This window comes from Schistocerca serialis, chromosome 8 (genome assembly GCF_023864345.2).
Source record: "Schistocerca serialis cubense isolate TAMUIC-IGC-003099 chromosome 8, iqSchSeri2.2, whole genome shotgun sequence".
NCBI lineage: Eukaryota > Metazoa > Arthropoda > Insecta > Orthoptera > Acrididae > Schistocerca > Schistocerca serialis.
Genome location: NC_064645.1, coordinates 324,132,945 through 324,147,385, shown reverse-complemented (window position 1 = coordinate 324,147,385; position 14,441 = coordinate 324,132,945). Strand labels below are relative to the sequence as shown.

Sequence of the window (14,441 nt, the reverse complement as noted above, 5' to 3'; positions counted from 1 at the left end):
CTAGAATATTGCTCAAGTGTGTGGAACTAGTACCAAATAGGACTAAGGGGGGTGCCGAATGTATACAGAGAAAGGCAGCACAAATGGCAGGAACTCAACTGGAAGACTCTTGAAGATAGACGTAGACTATTCTAAGAAAGTCTATTAACAAAGTTTCAAGAACCGGCTTTAAATTATGATTAGGAATTTACTACACTCACCTACATATTATTGACACATGTGTCATACGGATAAGATTAGAATAATTACTGTATTTACACAATCATTCTTTCTGTGTTCCGTGTGGAAATGGAACAGGAAGAAACACTACTAACTGGTACAGTGGGAAGTACCCTCACAGTAGTTTACAAAGTATAGATGTAGAGTATAGAGTAGAATATGTTCTAAGATCCTGCATCAGATGGCTACCAAGGGAATTGGATAGTAAGCCTGTGGGTCATTTTCTGCTACCCTTCTTTTTTTTTCTTCCATCTACGGGGCACAATGTTTCCTTCACGGCATCTACAATATATTTTGATTAAAAGAGGTGCTACCTCAGCTAAATTTCTGTGTAGAATCTGATAAGGATTACATCGTGCATTGAAGCCTTGTTCAGTTATAGCAATTTCAGCTCTTTCTCAACATCACTGGCACTAATACTTCTGGATTTTCCTTTATGAAGGAAAATTTGAAAACAAAGTTCAGTATTTCTGCTTTTGCTTATTACCCACAATTTCAGTTCCTGTGTTATCCACGGGTGTCTGGACATTAACTTCAGTACCACTAACGGCTTTTACACATGCGATTTTCTTTGGGATTTTTAACACATCTTTCAACAACAGTATGTTAAGAGAGTAATTCATGGCTTCAAGATTTGCCCTCTAGAGGAAAAAAAAAAAAATGTGCTTCATCCACTATCTGTCTGTTTAAAGCTTACTTTATTTTACACCTTTTACCTCTGTTTCTTTAGAATTTTCTTTACAATGATTTTATGCCATGGAGACCCACCCATTACGAACTGTTCTAATGGGTATATATATCTCCAGTGCTTGGTCAAGTACATTTTCAAACTTAAGCTACAGTATTTACATGCTCCTTTCCAGAGCCCAATGTTTCAAGTTCTTTATTGAGAGTTACATTTGTTCTGACTACAAGTACACACATACAACAATAAATACAACATTTTATTACTTGAAGAAAACAGGTATACGAAAGCACTTGCCACAGAGTGACTGCACTACTATTCCAAGACACATGGGCTGATTGTCAACGTATGATTGAGAGTGAGGCTAGCCAGGCCTGATTCTGTAAGCCATCGGCTGGCCATAGAGTGCACTACAGAGAGGCTGCTTGTGCATCTGAGATTGAAGGCCTCTGCCGGTGCTAGCATATTGCAATTTCTGTGGTGTGCCGAACAGCTGCACACCCAGATTGTGAGTGTGTAATCTTACATGGTTCACTACATGCCTCCCCTCTTGGGGGGCGGAGTGTCACTGATTCCCCAGGCAAGAAGAGGATGCCTGGGATGTAAAGATGTTGTTCAAATCCAAGGAGGCCTCAGAGGCAAGGGAGGAGAGCAATTCCTGGTTGTGGTGACACTGGAATATGGGCGAAAGTGGCCAGTACGAGGAGTGCCCTGACACCCCAGAGGAGCAAGAGATGACAGGACTGTCAATGGGCAGCCCAAGCTGGGATCAATGTCCAGTGGCAGACAGGAAGGTGGAGGTGGCTCCGCCACAGGCTGTGGTCACCCAGGAGACATCAAATCGGCAAGGGGCATGTCCAACGGCTGGAGGGGAAACAGAGCTGCTGTTGGAGGCTGTGATGTCATAGTCTCATGGGGTGGCACTGACACAGGTGGAGACTGAGGCTGGAACACCTGTGAATAGGCAGCACAAAGTGACTGGGGCACCAGCAAAGGTGGTGGTGCGGCTGGAACAGGTGGGTGGGTGCCCACTCAGGCTCGGAGCTGATTTTGTCTGGAGAGTGTACACATGGTGGCCATTCTGACATACAATGATTGCTGGTAACTAACAGGGGTTGCTAACCAAAACCATGTGCCCACTCTGCCTGGCAGGAAGTGTGGTACAGCGTAACATGACAGTGGGCAAGAAGCCGGATGAAGGTCATGGAGCAGTGTCCACGGCTGGCACTCATGGAAAAGCTCTGCGGGACAACAGGGACCAATGAAAGCCATCCAGTAAGCCATCAGAATAACATTAATGCCTCCTTGATGGGAAAATAATGCAGACAAGTTTTTCATCTGCAAACCATTTGCTCGGCCTCCTCATTAGACTGGGGTTGAAAGAGAGGAGAGCAAACATGGTGAATGCCTGATTGCATGCAGAAATCATCCAATGTGTAGTGTCTAGGAAGCCTGTATACTCAGTTCATTAGATAAACAACCAAAACAAGTCATATTAATGTGTTACTGAAATAAGAAAATTATAATACTTTACTTTGGCAATTACACAGATGTGTTGCAAGCAAAGGGCGACATACGAAATAATCAATCTCCTTCAGCATAGACAATTCCAAGTCTGTGCTACATACAGAATACAAGCGAAGTGACTAGCACTGCCGCCGCTATCAAAGTCGCTAGTCTTGAAGCTGCTATTGAACTGGGCGGTCACCAGTCGGTCGCGGTGCTTATGTCGTCTTCACATAGGCGTTGCTGCCAATGTGTTGTCATCCCGGATGGAGGTCTGGTCAGCGTGTGATTGGCTGACTTCTTCTCACAGCCTTCCCTTTCCTATCATTCCTGCCTAGCGTGCCGGCGCTTGACTTTACGCCGTAACATTCCTCGCCCCCTCCTCCAAAGCAACGGACCATAGTAGTATATGGTGCACAATAACAGGAGGTGAGGCAGGAGCGTGGACGCTTTGATGGACTGGAAGCTGTGGATGCAGAAGAAATGAGACTCTGGTCGTAACCCACCATCCGGCCTTCGTTCTGGCGGAAATATCCCCCAGAAAATACCCAGAAGGGTACACGTCCGCCTCCTGAGGCCCATATCATGATGTAGAAGGTGTCAGCCATTGCAGCTTGGGCGGGTAAAGCTTCATCGGTAGGACAAGAGGAAGTGGAGGAGGCAAATGCTCCATCTCCATGGGGTCATCCCTGATGATGACACACACTGGCAGCCGCTGTGGCCATGCTGTCCTCGGGATCCATGAAAGTGGAGGAAGACATGCAAAAGGATCACCGTGCACATGACAGTGGCAAATTTGATTGTGATGTCGGTGCTGCAATCCATCTGGGCCTAAAATGAGATAAATGTATGCGCCAAGTCGATGAAGGATCTCGCTTGCACCAACCGTCTGCTGCCACCAAAAACCCTGTAAAACAGAATATCATGCGGCGCAAAGCGATACATGCAGCCTTCCGTTGGCACCAAATGCTGAGGAGGGTAGAGCAGATGGAGCAGTGTCCAATAGCGGTGAACGTGAAGCAATTCCGTCGGCAATAGTCCATCTTGTGGATGCGAACGACCAGAGGTGAGGAACAGTTGCAATGCTTGTTCCTTGGTGTGTGCGGTGTGAAGTTTGGCCATTTGCTGCTTGAAGGTTCTGACAAAATGTTCCATTTTGCCATTTGACTGTGGATGGAATGGTGCACTTGTAAGGCACTGTATGCCATTGCATTCACAGAATGTTTCAAATTTCATTTGATGTGAACTGAGGACTGTTGTCCGACACTATGACATCAGGCAAACCTTCAAGTCAAAAAATAGAGGACAATGCCTAAATTATGCTATGTGATGTTTTTGAGTTCACTCGCACAGCGAAGGGAAACTTGCTATAAGAGTCTACTTCAATTAATCAACAAATGTTCCAAAAAGATCCCACAAAGTCTATGTTCACATGTTGCCATGATGATTCCAACTTAGGCCAAGCAGAGAAATTTTGTGGCAGAGTGGACTGATTTTCCACACATGCATGACACTGTGACATCATCTGTTCTATTTGAGTGTCCATACCGTGTCAAGTACAGTGCCGAGGCACTAACTGCTTCATGCGAACAATCCCCCAGTGTCCTCGATGAAGTAACTGCAACACTTCTTTTTGCAAAGCTTTAGGGATCAACACATGTGACTGTCCACTGTCTTTCTGAACAAGAACCACTCTTTGCTGTGTAGTGTGGCTATGCCGACATACAAAGTATTGGTGCACTACAGAGTTCTTTATGCTATACAATGAGCGAGGGCAAGATGTGCGAACGTGGTGTAGCAAAATGTTCAAATCGGAATCAGCTGATATGGCCTGTGCAATTTTCCTATAGCTCAGAGGAAAAGATTGAAGAAATTCAGAATCCTGAGTATCGATGTGACAACAAGATGGAGCAGAAGTGTCAAAGTCTGTATGAGGGCTAATCGGAAGATGAAAGTGTGTCCAAACTACCATGTTGAGATGTCAGATGATACACAATCTCATACTGGTATTAAGACAACAACAAACCCTATCTTTGCAATTTGTGGGCGGCTCGTACAGGGACCGGCTTCATCAGATGAACCAAGGACTGCAATGGCTTGTGATCCATTACTAAGCAGAATTTTCTGCCATACGAATAGTGGTGGAATTTGGTGACACCATACACAATAGCCAGTGCCTCTTTCTGTATTTGTGAATAGTTACACTGAGTTTTGGACAATAATTTTGATGCAAAAGCAATAGATCTGTGTTTATCATCAATTCTCTGCAAAAGCACTGCACCAATTCTGCAAGAAGTAGTGTCAACTTGGAACACAACAGGTTTGTCAGATCAAAGTGAACCCAGCATCGATCACTGAGCATAGCTTCTCGGCACTCATCTGCCCAAACAAAGGGAACGTTCTTGTGACACAAGTGATGCAATGGTGCTACTATTTGTGCAGCGTCTGGTATGAACCAAATACAATAGTTCATTTTCCCTAAAACTGACTGCAACTCTGTGACAATCCGAGGAACTGACAGGTCTTGTATGGCTAACGAATGTGACTGAAGAGGATGTACACCTTGACTGTTTATGACGTGATCAAAATACTGCAATTCAGGTTTAACAAAGGGACCAAACTGCTGAGGTCATCAGCCCCTAGACTTACATACTACTTAAACTAACTGATGCTAACAACAACAACAACACACACACACACACACACGTGCCTGAGGGAGGACTCAAACCTCCGTAAACCGCGCAGCCACTCTGTGCGACTACACTCTAGTCCTGCAACAGATAACACACAAAAAAAAGCACGCAGATCTGCAATGTGTTCTTCAGATGTACGACATGCTATGACAATATTGTCCAGATAGTTTGACCAGGTTGGTACTTGAGCAGTCAGCTGTTCCAAATACCATTGGAAAATAGTGGGTGCAGAAGCACTGCCAAAAGGCAAACACAAATATTTAAACAAGCCGAAATGAGTGTTCACAAAACACATGGTTTGAGATTGTTCATCTAGTGGTATTTGAAGATAGGCGCCTCACAAATCAATTTTTCAAAAGTAGCGTCCAGCACCTAATCTGTCCATGTGATTCTCTGGGCATGGCAATGGATAAGTATCACTCACAGTTTGTGGGTTGACTGTAGACTTAAATTCAACACAGATGCGACTGCAACTGGAAGGTTTGGGAAGCAAAACCAGTGGACTTGCCCACTGACTAGCTTGTACAGGTGCAATAGCTCCTCTATCTTGCAATTCTTTAAGTTCAGCAGCCACTTTGTCCCATAATGCAATAGGAATAGGTCTGGCCTGGCAAAATTTTGGCTGAGCAGTATCTTTCATAATAATATGGGCAACAAAATTGCTAGCCTTGCTTAACCTTCAAAGAAGAGTTCAGGAAATTTTTTGAGCAACACTGTCTTTGGCATTGAATGCAGTCACTGACAACACATTGTCCTGAATCAAATGAATCAAGGCCAAGTATGTTCTCACAATTGCGTGATTGTAGCACAGTGAACGTCACAGTTCTCGTATGCGAGCGATGCAAATGAACGAAAAGTGTATTGGACTGGCATGGCACTGAAGAAACTGTTTGCTTGCGAGTTTTGCTAATGCTTGGAGCAGGTGTGGAATACACAGTATTGGTTACATGGGCCTTGCAACTAGATTTTTGTGAGTGGGCAGAATTCCTATGTTTGTTCCGTTGCAAACATACTGATTGTATGTGACCTTTCTTGCCACAAGCATACACTGTGCTTGTTTGGACGGATAGTCTTGGTGTTTGTGCCATGAATAGCACTGAGGGCATGACTTAATTCCATTTGCCTGTTTAGAGAACTGTTTACATGGCTTGGTGCGCACATACTGTTGTTGCCTACTGGGCTGGTCATGAGCAAGGGATGATTCAACCGGACAAATTGGCGGCTGCTCAAATTCACTGTCTAATATGGCACTGGAATCATACTGATCTAGAATATGCACTACGTGCTGAAATGATGGATCTGACTGTTTCAAAATCTGTTCTCTAAGTTTGACATCAATTAACACTGTACATGATCGTGTCATGCAGCAGAACATCTGAATATAAAGCACCACAAGCACATCTGAATTTGCATTTTCTCGTCATACCCTACAAATATGTTACCCACTTGCGACAAGTTTGTTCTGACCTTTTCTTGCAACAAAAGAATTAGTACCTAGCTGCCACCACATTCACTTGTCAGTCATGATAATTAGTTAGAGAACCTAGACCTACAACATGATCATAGGAAAGTTCACTCAGAGTGGTGTTAGGGAACAATTTCTGATTGAGATGAAAAACTGCACTTCCTACAGTTGACAAAATGTAATGTAGCTTCACAGCACCTGATACTTAGTGAGCAATGATGTGCGCTTCATACTGTTGCAACCACTCGAGCTATTACTATTCATTTTTGTTAAACTGGCGAAAAGGCAGTATGGCACTCAGAGCTACAGTTGTTGCCTGTTGCACATTGTTTGGTTTGCAAGTAACTGCTGTATAAATATGTATAAGTGGGACTGTCGGCACACGCGCGCGTGTGCGTGTGCGTGTGTGTGTGTGTGTGTGTGTGGTGGCGTGCGCGCAAGCGCGTGTACATGCCTGCATAACATCTGAGGTCATCAGCACCCTAGACTTAGAACTCCTTAAACCTAACTAACCCAAGGACATCACACACATCCAAGCCCAAGGCAGGATTCAAACCTGTGACTAGCAGCAGCGCGGTTCCAGACTGAAGCACCTAGAACCATTTGGCCCCAACAGCCGGCCGCCTAGGTGGTATTGCTGGAGGCTTTTGTTGGTAAGAAATTTTTATTTTGGTTTTATTCTATAATAATTGTGATGTTTTTATATTTATGGTGGGTTGGTTGTGTTTTAATTGATGTATTTGGGTCTCCGAGTTGATGGAATTCTTGTTCGACTTTTCGAAGTTGCAGGTGTCGGTTTTTTTTTTTTTTTTTTGTATCAATAGCTACGATTGAGCTATACATGCCAAGGGAAATGCCCGATTCCACTTTCTGGGGTTGTACTTTTTTGGTAGCTATAGTTGAGATATATAGGTCAAGGGAAATGTCCAATTCTTGTGCTTTTGTTGGTGTAGCAGAATGCTGTAATTTAAATTATTTTTGTATATTATTTGTTTTGGGATGGTGAGGGTTTTTGTATTATTGTATATTTATCTTTTCCCTGCCCTAAACCCCCAATTTTCTGTAGTTGTCCTGTCACTTTAATTTTATTTTTGGTGTGAGACGTTATTGTGTCATTTTTATTTTTGTTCACATTTGTTGGCATGTGTATGTAGTAACATCATTGTCGCCATTCTGTATATGCTGAAAGTAGCCATTTCCACCATGTTAATGATGTTATGGGTCAAAGGAGATAGATGGAATCGTACACTTCTGCGATGCCACTGTCTACCTGTGCACAAGAACAAAATTGACGGCTCAGTGGCACAACATTAACACAGCACCACAATTTCAATAACAGCTAGATAACCCAGGTTGTCTGGATCCTTCCCTCTACCACCAGCTTCTCTGAACTAAGTACAACAGAGTGATTCTCGCATATGTTCTTCGCTCCGACAACCCTCCTGGCCTCAACCTCTGTTAACTGACTATTCCTACACACTCCACCCCACTGTTTCCCCTTCCTCTGACCTGTCAACCACCCCACCAACACAAACCATGTCTCTCCATCACCTTCAGTACACCAACTTGACAAAGGATGATTCTGAAAGCTGGCAAGTTTTCTTTCTCTTTTGTATGTGCCTGTATACAACTTGACACTTCTGTTTACTCCCACGTTATTTACAGTTTATCAGAATATTCTTACATATTCATAAAGTGATCTATCAAGTTTACTGCCTTCATGGGTACTAAACCCTGCATTGTCTGAATGTCTGGGTTGGCCACTGGGATCTACTCTGATTGGCTCCTTTAATGCTTATTATGAAGTAATTAAGGATGTCCCTGAACTCCAACCCCATCATTCCTTAGCATCAGCTTTCACAGCCATATCCTATGTGTACAGTCTAACTTGACACTCTACATGGAGGTTGCTGGAAGTAATCTTCAGAGATTTCCAGCATCCCTTTCACAGAGTTTAAAGGTAGACTGTACATGTTGTTAACATATATACATGTGTAAATATCTGTATAATGTATTTACATGTCCCACACTATTGTGTTAAATGGTCAAATGACAAACAAAATTCTAAAATTTAATGGAACGTACCTGCAGTATATAAGGATGCATTCTTCTTTCCTGAAGAAATGATGGGTGGAATGTTAATTTCATAAATACCTCTGTTGTGCCCCAGAAGTATTCTGTCCACCTCATTTCAAATATGTTCATCCAGCATATTGACAGAAATCGGCCAATGTCGCACAATATTTCTTTGTCATACCAGTAATGAAATATTATCCTCATAGTGTTCATCACAGGTATACACACTCCCCTGCCACCAGTTTCGATAGCATTTATAGCTGTTTCTAGCAATGATTTATCAACAAACTTAAATGGGCTGACATAAAGATTTGTTTGATGAGAAATTTCTGTACACAAACTCACTGTACTCCAAAGAGCAGAAGTGTATTCACATGCCAATTTGCCTCGAAGTCGTAGATTACTGGCTTCAGTTATTTCGTCAAATCTTTTATATATAGGAATGTCTAATTCACCACTACGCACTAGACTTTCAATGAACAAACACTGTTTATACATAATTTCATTTTTTGAATCATTGTGGGAGCAAGACATATGATTTCTGAGACAACTGGATACCCACTCAATAACTTTCATAGCAAAAAATATGTTCAAACTTGATCCAATTTTAGCTTTACTTTCATAAATTTGCAGCACTGCATTATGTAGCAGATAAACATGCTGCTCTATGAGTGGGAGAATATTCTGGTCTTCAGAGAAAGCTTTCAATGCAAGTAAATAATTATTTACTACTTGAATGTCCTGTAACCCTAACAAATTTGTGATTTTCTTGCTAATGAGTAAAAATATATCATGAACAGTACCTTGAAATATTTCTGCGAGTGTTGTTCTCACACTGTCATTAGGATCAACTTTTATACTCACACATTCTTCCAAAATAGTGGCTAAAAGACTTATACTGATAGCTTGCAAATCATCACCATTACTGTCAATGTTACAAAGCCTTTTCCATGTGTTTCTAAAGACTTCTGCCACAATGTCTCCAGAGTTACCCTTAACTTCAGCTGACGTCAAACATTCACTCTCCAAAAGCAGAACTACCATCCTCCCAAATGCCTTAACAGAAATATCCGTTTGTTGTTCTTCACTCAAAGTCATATTGTCCACGAACGTGAATGCAAATTTTATGACAAAATCTTGAGCATCAGATTTTGTGATAAATGACTTTAGCCAATTCACAATTTCATTCCATATGAAAGTACCTCGTTTCAGTGATAATTTTGAACTGAAACTATTTAGAAAATGACAAACGCTTTTCACTGTGATAAGCTTTCGGTCTGCAAATTTAATAGCACACTCAAGCAATGAACACTCAATAGCTGCACGAATGTATACATTCTGATTTACTATAGCACTTCTGGCTAATTTTCCACACAACAGCAAATGAGTGTCACTCCATACTGGTGTTATAGGTGATGATGCTAGTGCCTTTGTTATATAAAACATAGGTACTGGACCCCAAGATCTTTTGGTCAATTCTTCTATAAACTTACCAAAATATAAACGACAGTTCTTAATATGCAATTGACATATTGCATGAAACAGTGTCACCAAGCTTTCTACTGTATCAGATAGTTTTAGTGTGCTATCTCTAGTGGCGTACAAAGCAGTGTTATTTATTGCATCCATGAAATTAACAAATAACATATTGGTGCAAATATCACCCAAAGCAGTGAAGTACACCAAGTTTAGATTAATGAAATGGGTTACACCCCACTTCACAACCGTGTTGTTGTCATGCTTCAGTAATCTCTGAAATATGCACAGAGTCCACGACTTATGCCACTCCGACGTACCTGTGGACAATCTCTGAATCATGGGTAGAACTGGTTTTATTAAGTGAACTTGTTTTTCTTCCAAGGTTTCCAATATCAAGAACAAGTCATGCCACAGTTTCAAAAAATCTGACCTCATCCGACAACTTCTCCACACAAGTGATTCTGGAAGATTCTCACTATCGCAGTTATCTCTTTGAAAAGTTATATCTACTGCTCTTTTAGTTAAATAGAGAGCTTGTTTCCTCACCGATAAGTCAGAATGCATTAAACCTATCTGGCAAAGTTTCCAAAAATCACTGTATTGAGTGAGTGAGTAGGAATCAGTAGACTCTGAACATGGCAAATACATATTGGACAGTGAACACAGTATCAGAAATGGGACAGATAAATGAGAATCAACAGATGCTGCTGAACAGTATTTTATGGACAGTTGTGTCCACACCTGCTTAAGTAGGTCGACACTGTTAACAAATTTCAGAAGTTTTGGAACTATGCAATTCAGTATGTGCACTACTACAGCGTAACTAGAGTTCGTAAGAAGTCTTACAACTAACATGTGGATACTGAAATCACTCAAAAATTTGTCTTTCATCTTTTCCCTATTCGGTAAACAATTTTGCTCTAAAATATACAAGATTTGAATAATGGCCTCTAAAAGGTACAAGGCTGTCAAAAAATTTCCTGGCATAGAAATATCACCAAAATCGGATTCACTAGCAGAGAAAGAGAGTTTATTTTCACAAAACAACAACATTTCGTATACATGGGCAATTATTTTGTCATCTGGTAGCAAAACTAGGCAATATGACAACACGTCAATCACAACTGGTTTTAATTCAAAGTTTTCTTCTTCAGTCTCGAGTATAGTATTGCATTTTGTAATGATGCTCTGGAAAACTTCAATGTCGTCATTCGAAAAATGAATATGTTCTTCGCGCTTTGGTTCTGTAAGAGCGATTTTGAGGACTGTAGCTAACAATCCCAGGTGTTTCTTACAGCTGTCACTAGGCTTAAAAACGTTTTGCGAACACAAATATGATCTCGAATAGCGAAGAAAATCAGTAAAAACGCTTTTTGCTGTTTCAGGACACAGATTTTCAATTAACAGTATCAAATTAGTTGAACAACAATCCCTGAATCCAGTATCTGCCATTGTTGTTTAGATACCAATCCACAACAAAATGCAGCACACACTACATACCCAAATATATTTGACAACTTCACCACGTGCTCAACACATGGTGTATACGAACCAAAGATCTTCGATTGCATGACATATTCTTAATTTGTGTGGAAATTATTTACTCTGTACTCTACACACCGTTTTGCAATTTTTAAAGACATATTAACTCCAGATGCAATTAATTTGTGCCACAATAAATACAAGAACTTCCATTTCTTATTTAACATGATACCAAATCTGCGCTCTTTGTGCTTAAAACTCTTATGTCGAAAACGAAAATGTGTGTCGCTGGAAGATTCTATGGGGGGTGATGCGAATTATTGAATGCTGATGATTTGTTGAAGCGTACTATGCCTGAGTAATTGTTTCACTATTTTAATTAGTGTACGATGGAGGACGGTAATGATTTGCATAATAATAAATTCGATCCAAGTAAGTTGTTAGTCGGTTGTCAAAAGACTCTCGCGTATTGTGTATTGTCAAACAGTTTGAAGACCAGTTGCCTTATTACTATAAACATACTGATAAATAGCGGATTTTCTGTATTCCCACTGTGCAGGTGCCAACCAAGATGAGCTGATTTTGCAGCAACAAAGAAGAATAGAAAAAGAAGTAACTCATCAAATTATACTCTGCATGTTAAGATGATGTGACTTGATAGTTTCATTCAGAAGAAAATGTTCTGTTTAGATTTCAGAGACAACGCCTCTTGTTGGTGATATCCAAAGTATTTCTTCTTTGGAAGGCGAATATTCGGCCGACGACATATATAGGCAAAAAGTACTGGATTTAGCTAAAAAATATAAGAGTATTCGCCGAACGCGACCTGACGGAAATTGCTTTTTTCGTGCCTTTAGTTACGCCTATCTTGAACGTCTACTCGGGAACCGCGAGGAATATGAAAGGTGATATAAAATTTCAAACATCACTATTATAGTTTTATTTGACCGGAACAGTGAGTAACTTAAGAGAAATATTTTCACTCCATATATTAGTTAGTCATTAGCAATGAATTATATGTAACTGCATTGCATTTACCGCAGGGTGATTGCACTGGTCTTTTGTTTATTTAAAAGAAGTATTTGCAGTCATTTTGTCCAGCTGTTAACACACTGTGGCATCATTTAACAGATACAGGTAAATTAATGTTAAACTTTTGTAATTGGAGTTTTTCACAGTTACTATATGTCATACCCATTTTTCCATTGGTATGTTAATTGTGATAACTGTTTTTACATGGGAAGGGACATGTCATCCTTCCATGAGGTGGTATAAAATTGTTCATTTGACCTGTATGTTCCCTCCCCCCCCCCCCCCTCTCTCTCTCTCTCTCTGATGACTTGTACATATGCCAACCATGAAATATACCTTAGGACTCATTGTGTAATCTGTATAGAGTTTTTGGATTTAATAAATGTAATGGGACACCATTCTACTTGGATGATGATATGAACACTTTCTGCCTTCTTGAAAAGAATTAACTTAAATAAGTTATCAGTATAAAACATCTGGTAAATGGTGGGACTTGGTGCCTTCTTTGTGTCATGATAACTGTTGCTCACTTCTGATTATCAGGTTCTTTATTATATTCCCTGTGACTGTCTGATTATCTTCTGTTTCAAAAATGTGGTAAGGGCACAAACCTGTCGTCTGGAACTGAGTGTAATTTTGATAAAAGTGCTCAGTAAGTAGCTAATTAACTAGATCATGGTCATTTTTAATCTTGTCACATCAACTGAGTAGGCATTGCCGAATAATTTCGGGGGGGGGGGGGGGGGGGAAGAAATAATCACTCAGTGCTAAACCTACAATTATCATCAACAGTGTGATTGTATGGGTTATCAGACAAAGTTTGACTGCATTGATTATTTTTTGGTAGGGACGATTCAGTGTTTCATCTAGTGTTGGAGAGTCAACAACATATGTAAGAGGAGCTTACGGTGTGCCCCAGGGAAGTTTTGTTGGGACCCTTGCTGTCATGGCCCCCTCATTCAGGTATGGGCCCTGGAGCCCAGGATCAGACACAGGATAACCTTATTTTACAGTCGCATGCTACATAAATATTACATGGTTATTTCTTTCCCACATTCTTTTGAGAACTTATGAACCTGAAGACACAGCAGATAATAATCGTAACATTTTTGCAAGTCCAAACTAAACTTTATTTAGAAAATAATTTTACTTAAAAATGACCACAGTAACTATATTTAATGCACTAAATTTAAAAAACTAAAATTAGGGTCTATGTCAGTCATAGATGCTGGCTACAAAATAAGACCCCTTAGTACAGACTTCTGAACTGTTCAGTTACGTTGTAAAACTTGAGTGTGGACAACTCGTAATCAGTTTTTTTTTTTTTAAAAAGTTCCCCAGTTTACTAAAAGATCTTTCACCTATGTTATGGAACTGTTCAAACAAGTAATTGCAGAGCACTGGTTCAAAAAAATCTCACCACGTAATAATTCAGTTCAGCAGTATTGACACAAACTCTGTTGAAAGTGCGTACTCCACAGGGAGAATAAATTGCAGACTTTCTTTTCCAACTATTATTGACTGAACACCACTAGTAACTTTGCATCCTGGAGCCATTGTCATAGCTCTGAACACAGCAGTCCACCAAGTGGAACTCCCAAGAGTTTCTAATGTGGACAGAGCTATTGACATAGCTCTGAGCACGACAGTCCACGAGTGGAACTCCAAAGAGTTTTTAATGTGGACAGTATTTAATCAGTTATGGCCTTAGCTGTTTTACAGCTAATAGTCATAAACTCGATACTCGTTCACAAGCTTTGAATGACCTTATGTTCCCCTCCCGTATATTTTGAAATGCATACCA

The 14,441-nt window shown here is 40.6% G+C and overlaps 2 protein-coding genes across 6 annotated transcripts in view; one reads left to right on the top strand and one right to left on the bottom strand.

The window, feature by feature from the left end:
* The window catches only part of LOC126416179 (probable methyltransferase TARBP1), a 127,001-nt gene extending 115,280 nt beyond the window's left edge, over positions 1-11,721 (bottom strand). For 3 of the 5 annotated variants that reach the window (XM_050083755.1, XM_050083756.1, XM_050083757.1), the window contains exon 1: positions 8,654-11,616. In XM_050083755.1, coding sequence (XP_049939712.1) covers positions 8,654-11,575 — 2,922 coding nt within the window. In that variant the 5' untranslated portion in view covers positions 11,576-11,616. The other 2 variants (XM_050083759.1, XM_050083758.1) reach the window with 2 other exon arrangements.
* A 113-nt stretch (positions 11,722-11,834) lies between these two features.
* The window catches only part of LOC126416182 (ubiquitin thioesterase otubain-like), a 74,891-nt gene continuing 72,284 nt past the window's right edge, over positions 11,835-14,441 (top strand). Inside the window, exons 1-3 of the mRNA XM_050083763.1 lie at positions 11,835-12,037; positions 12,165-12,217; positions 12,296-12,510. Of these exons, the coding sequence (XP_049939720.1) occupies positions 11,995-12,037; positions 12,165-12,217; positions 12,296-12,510 (311 nt within the window). The 5' untranslated portion in view covers positions 11,835-11,994. The remainder of the gene's footprint in view (positions 12,038-12,164; positions 12,218-12,295; positions 12,511-14,441) is intronic.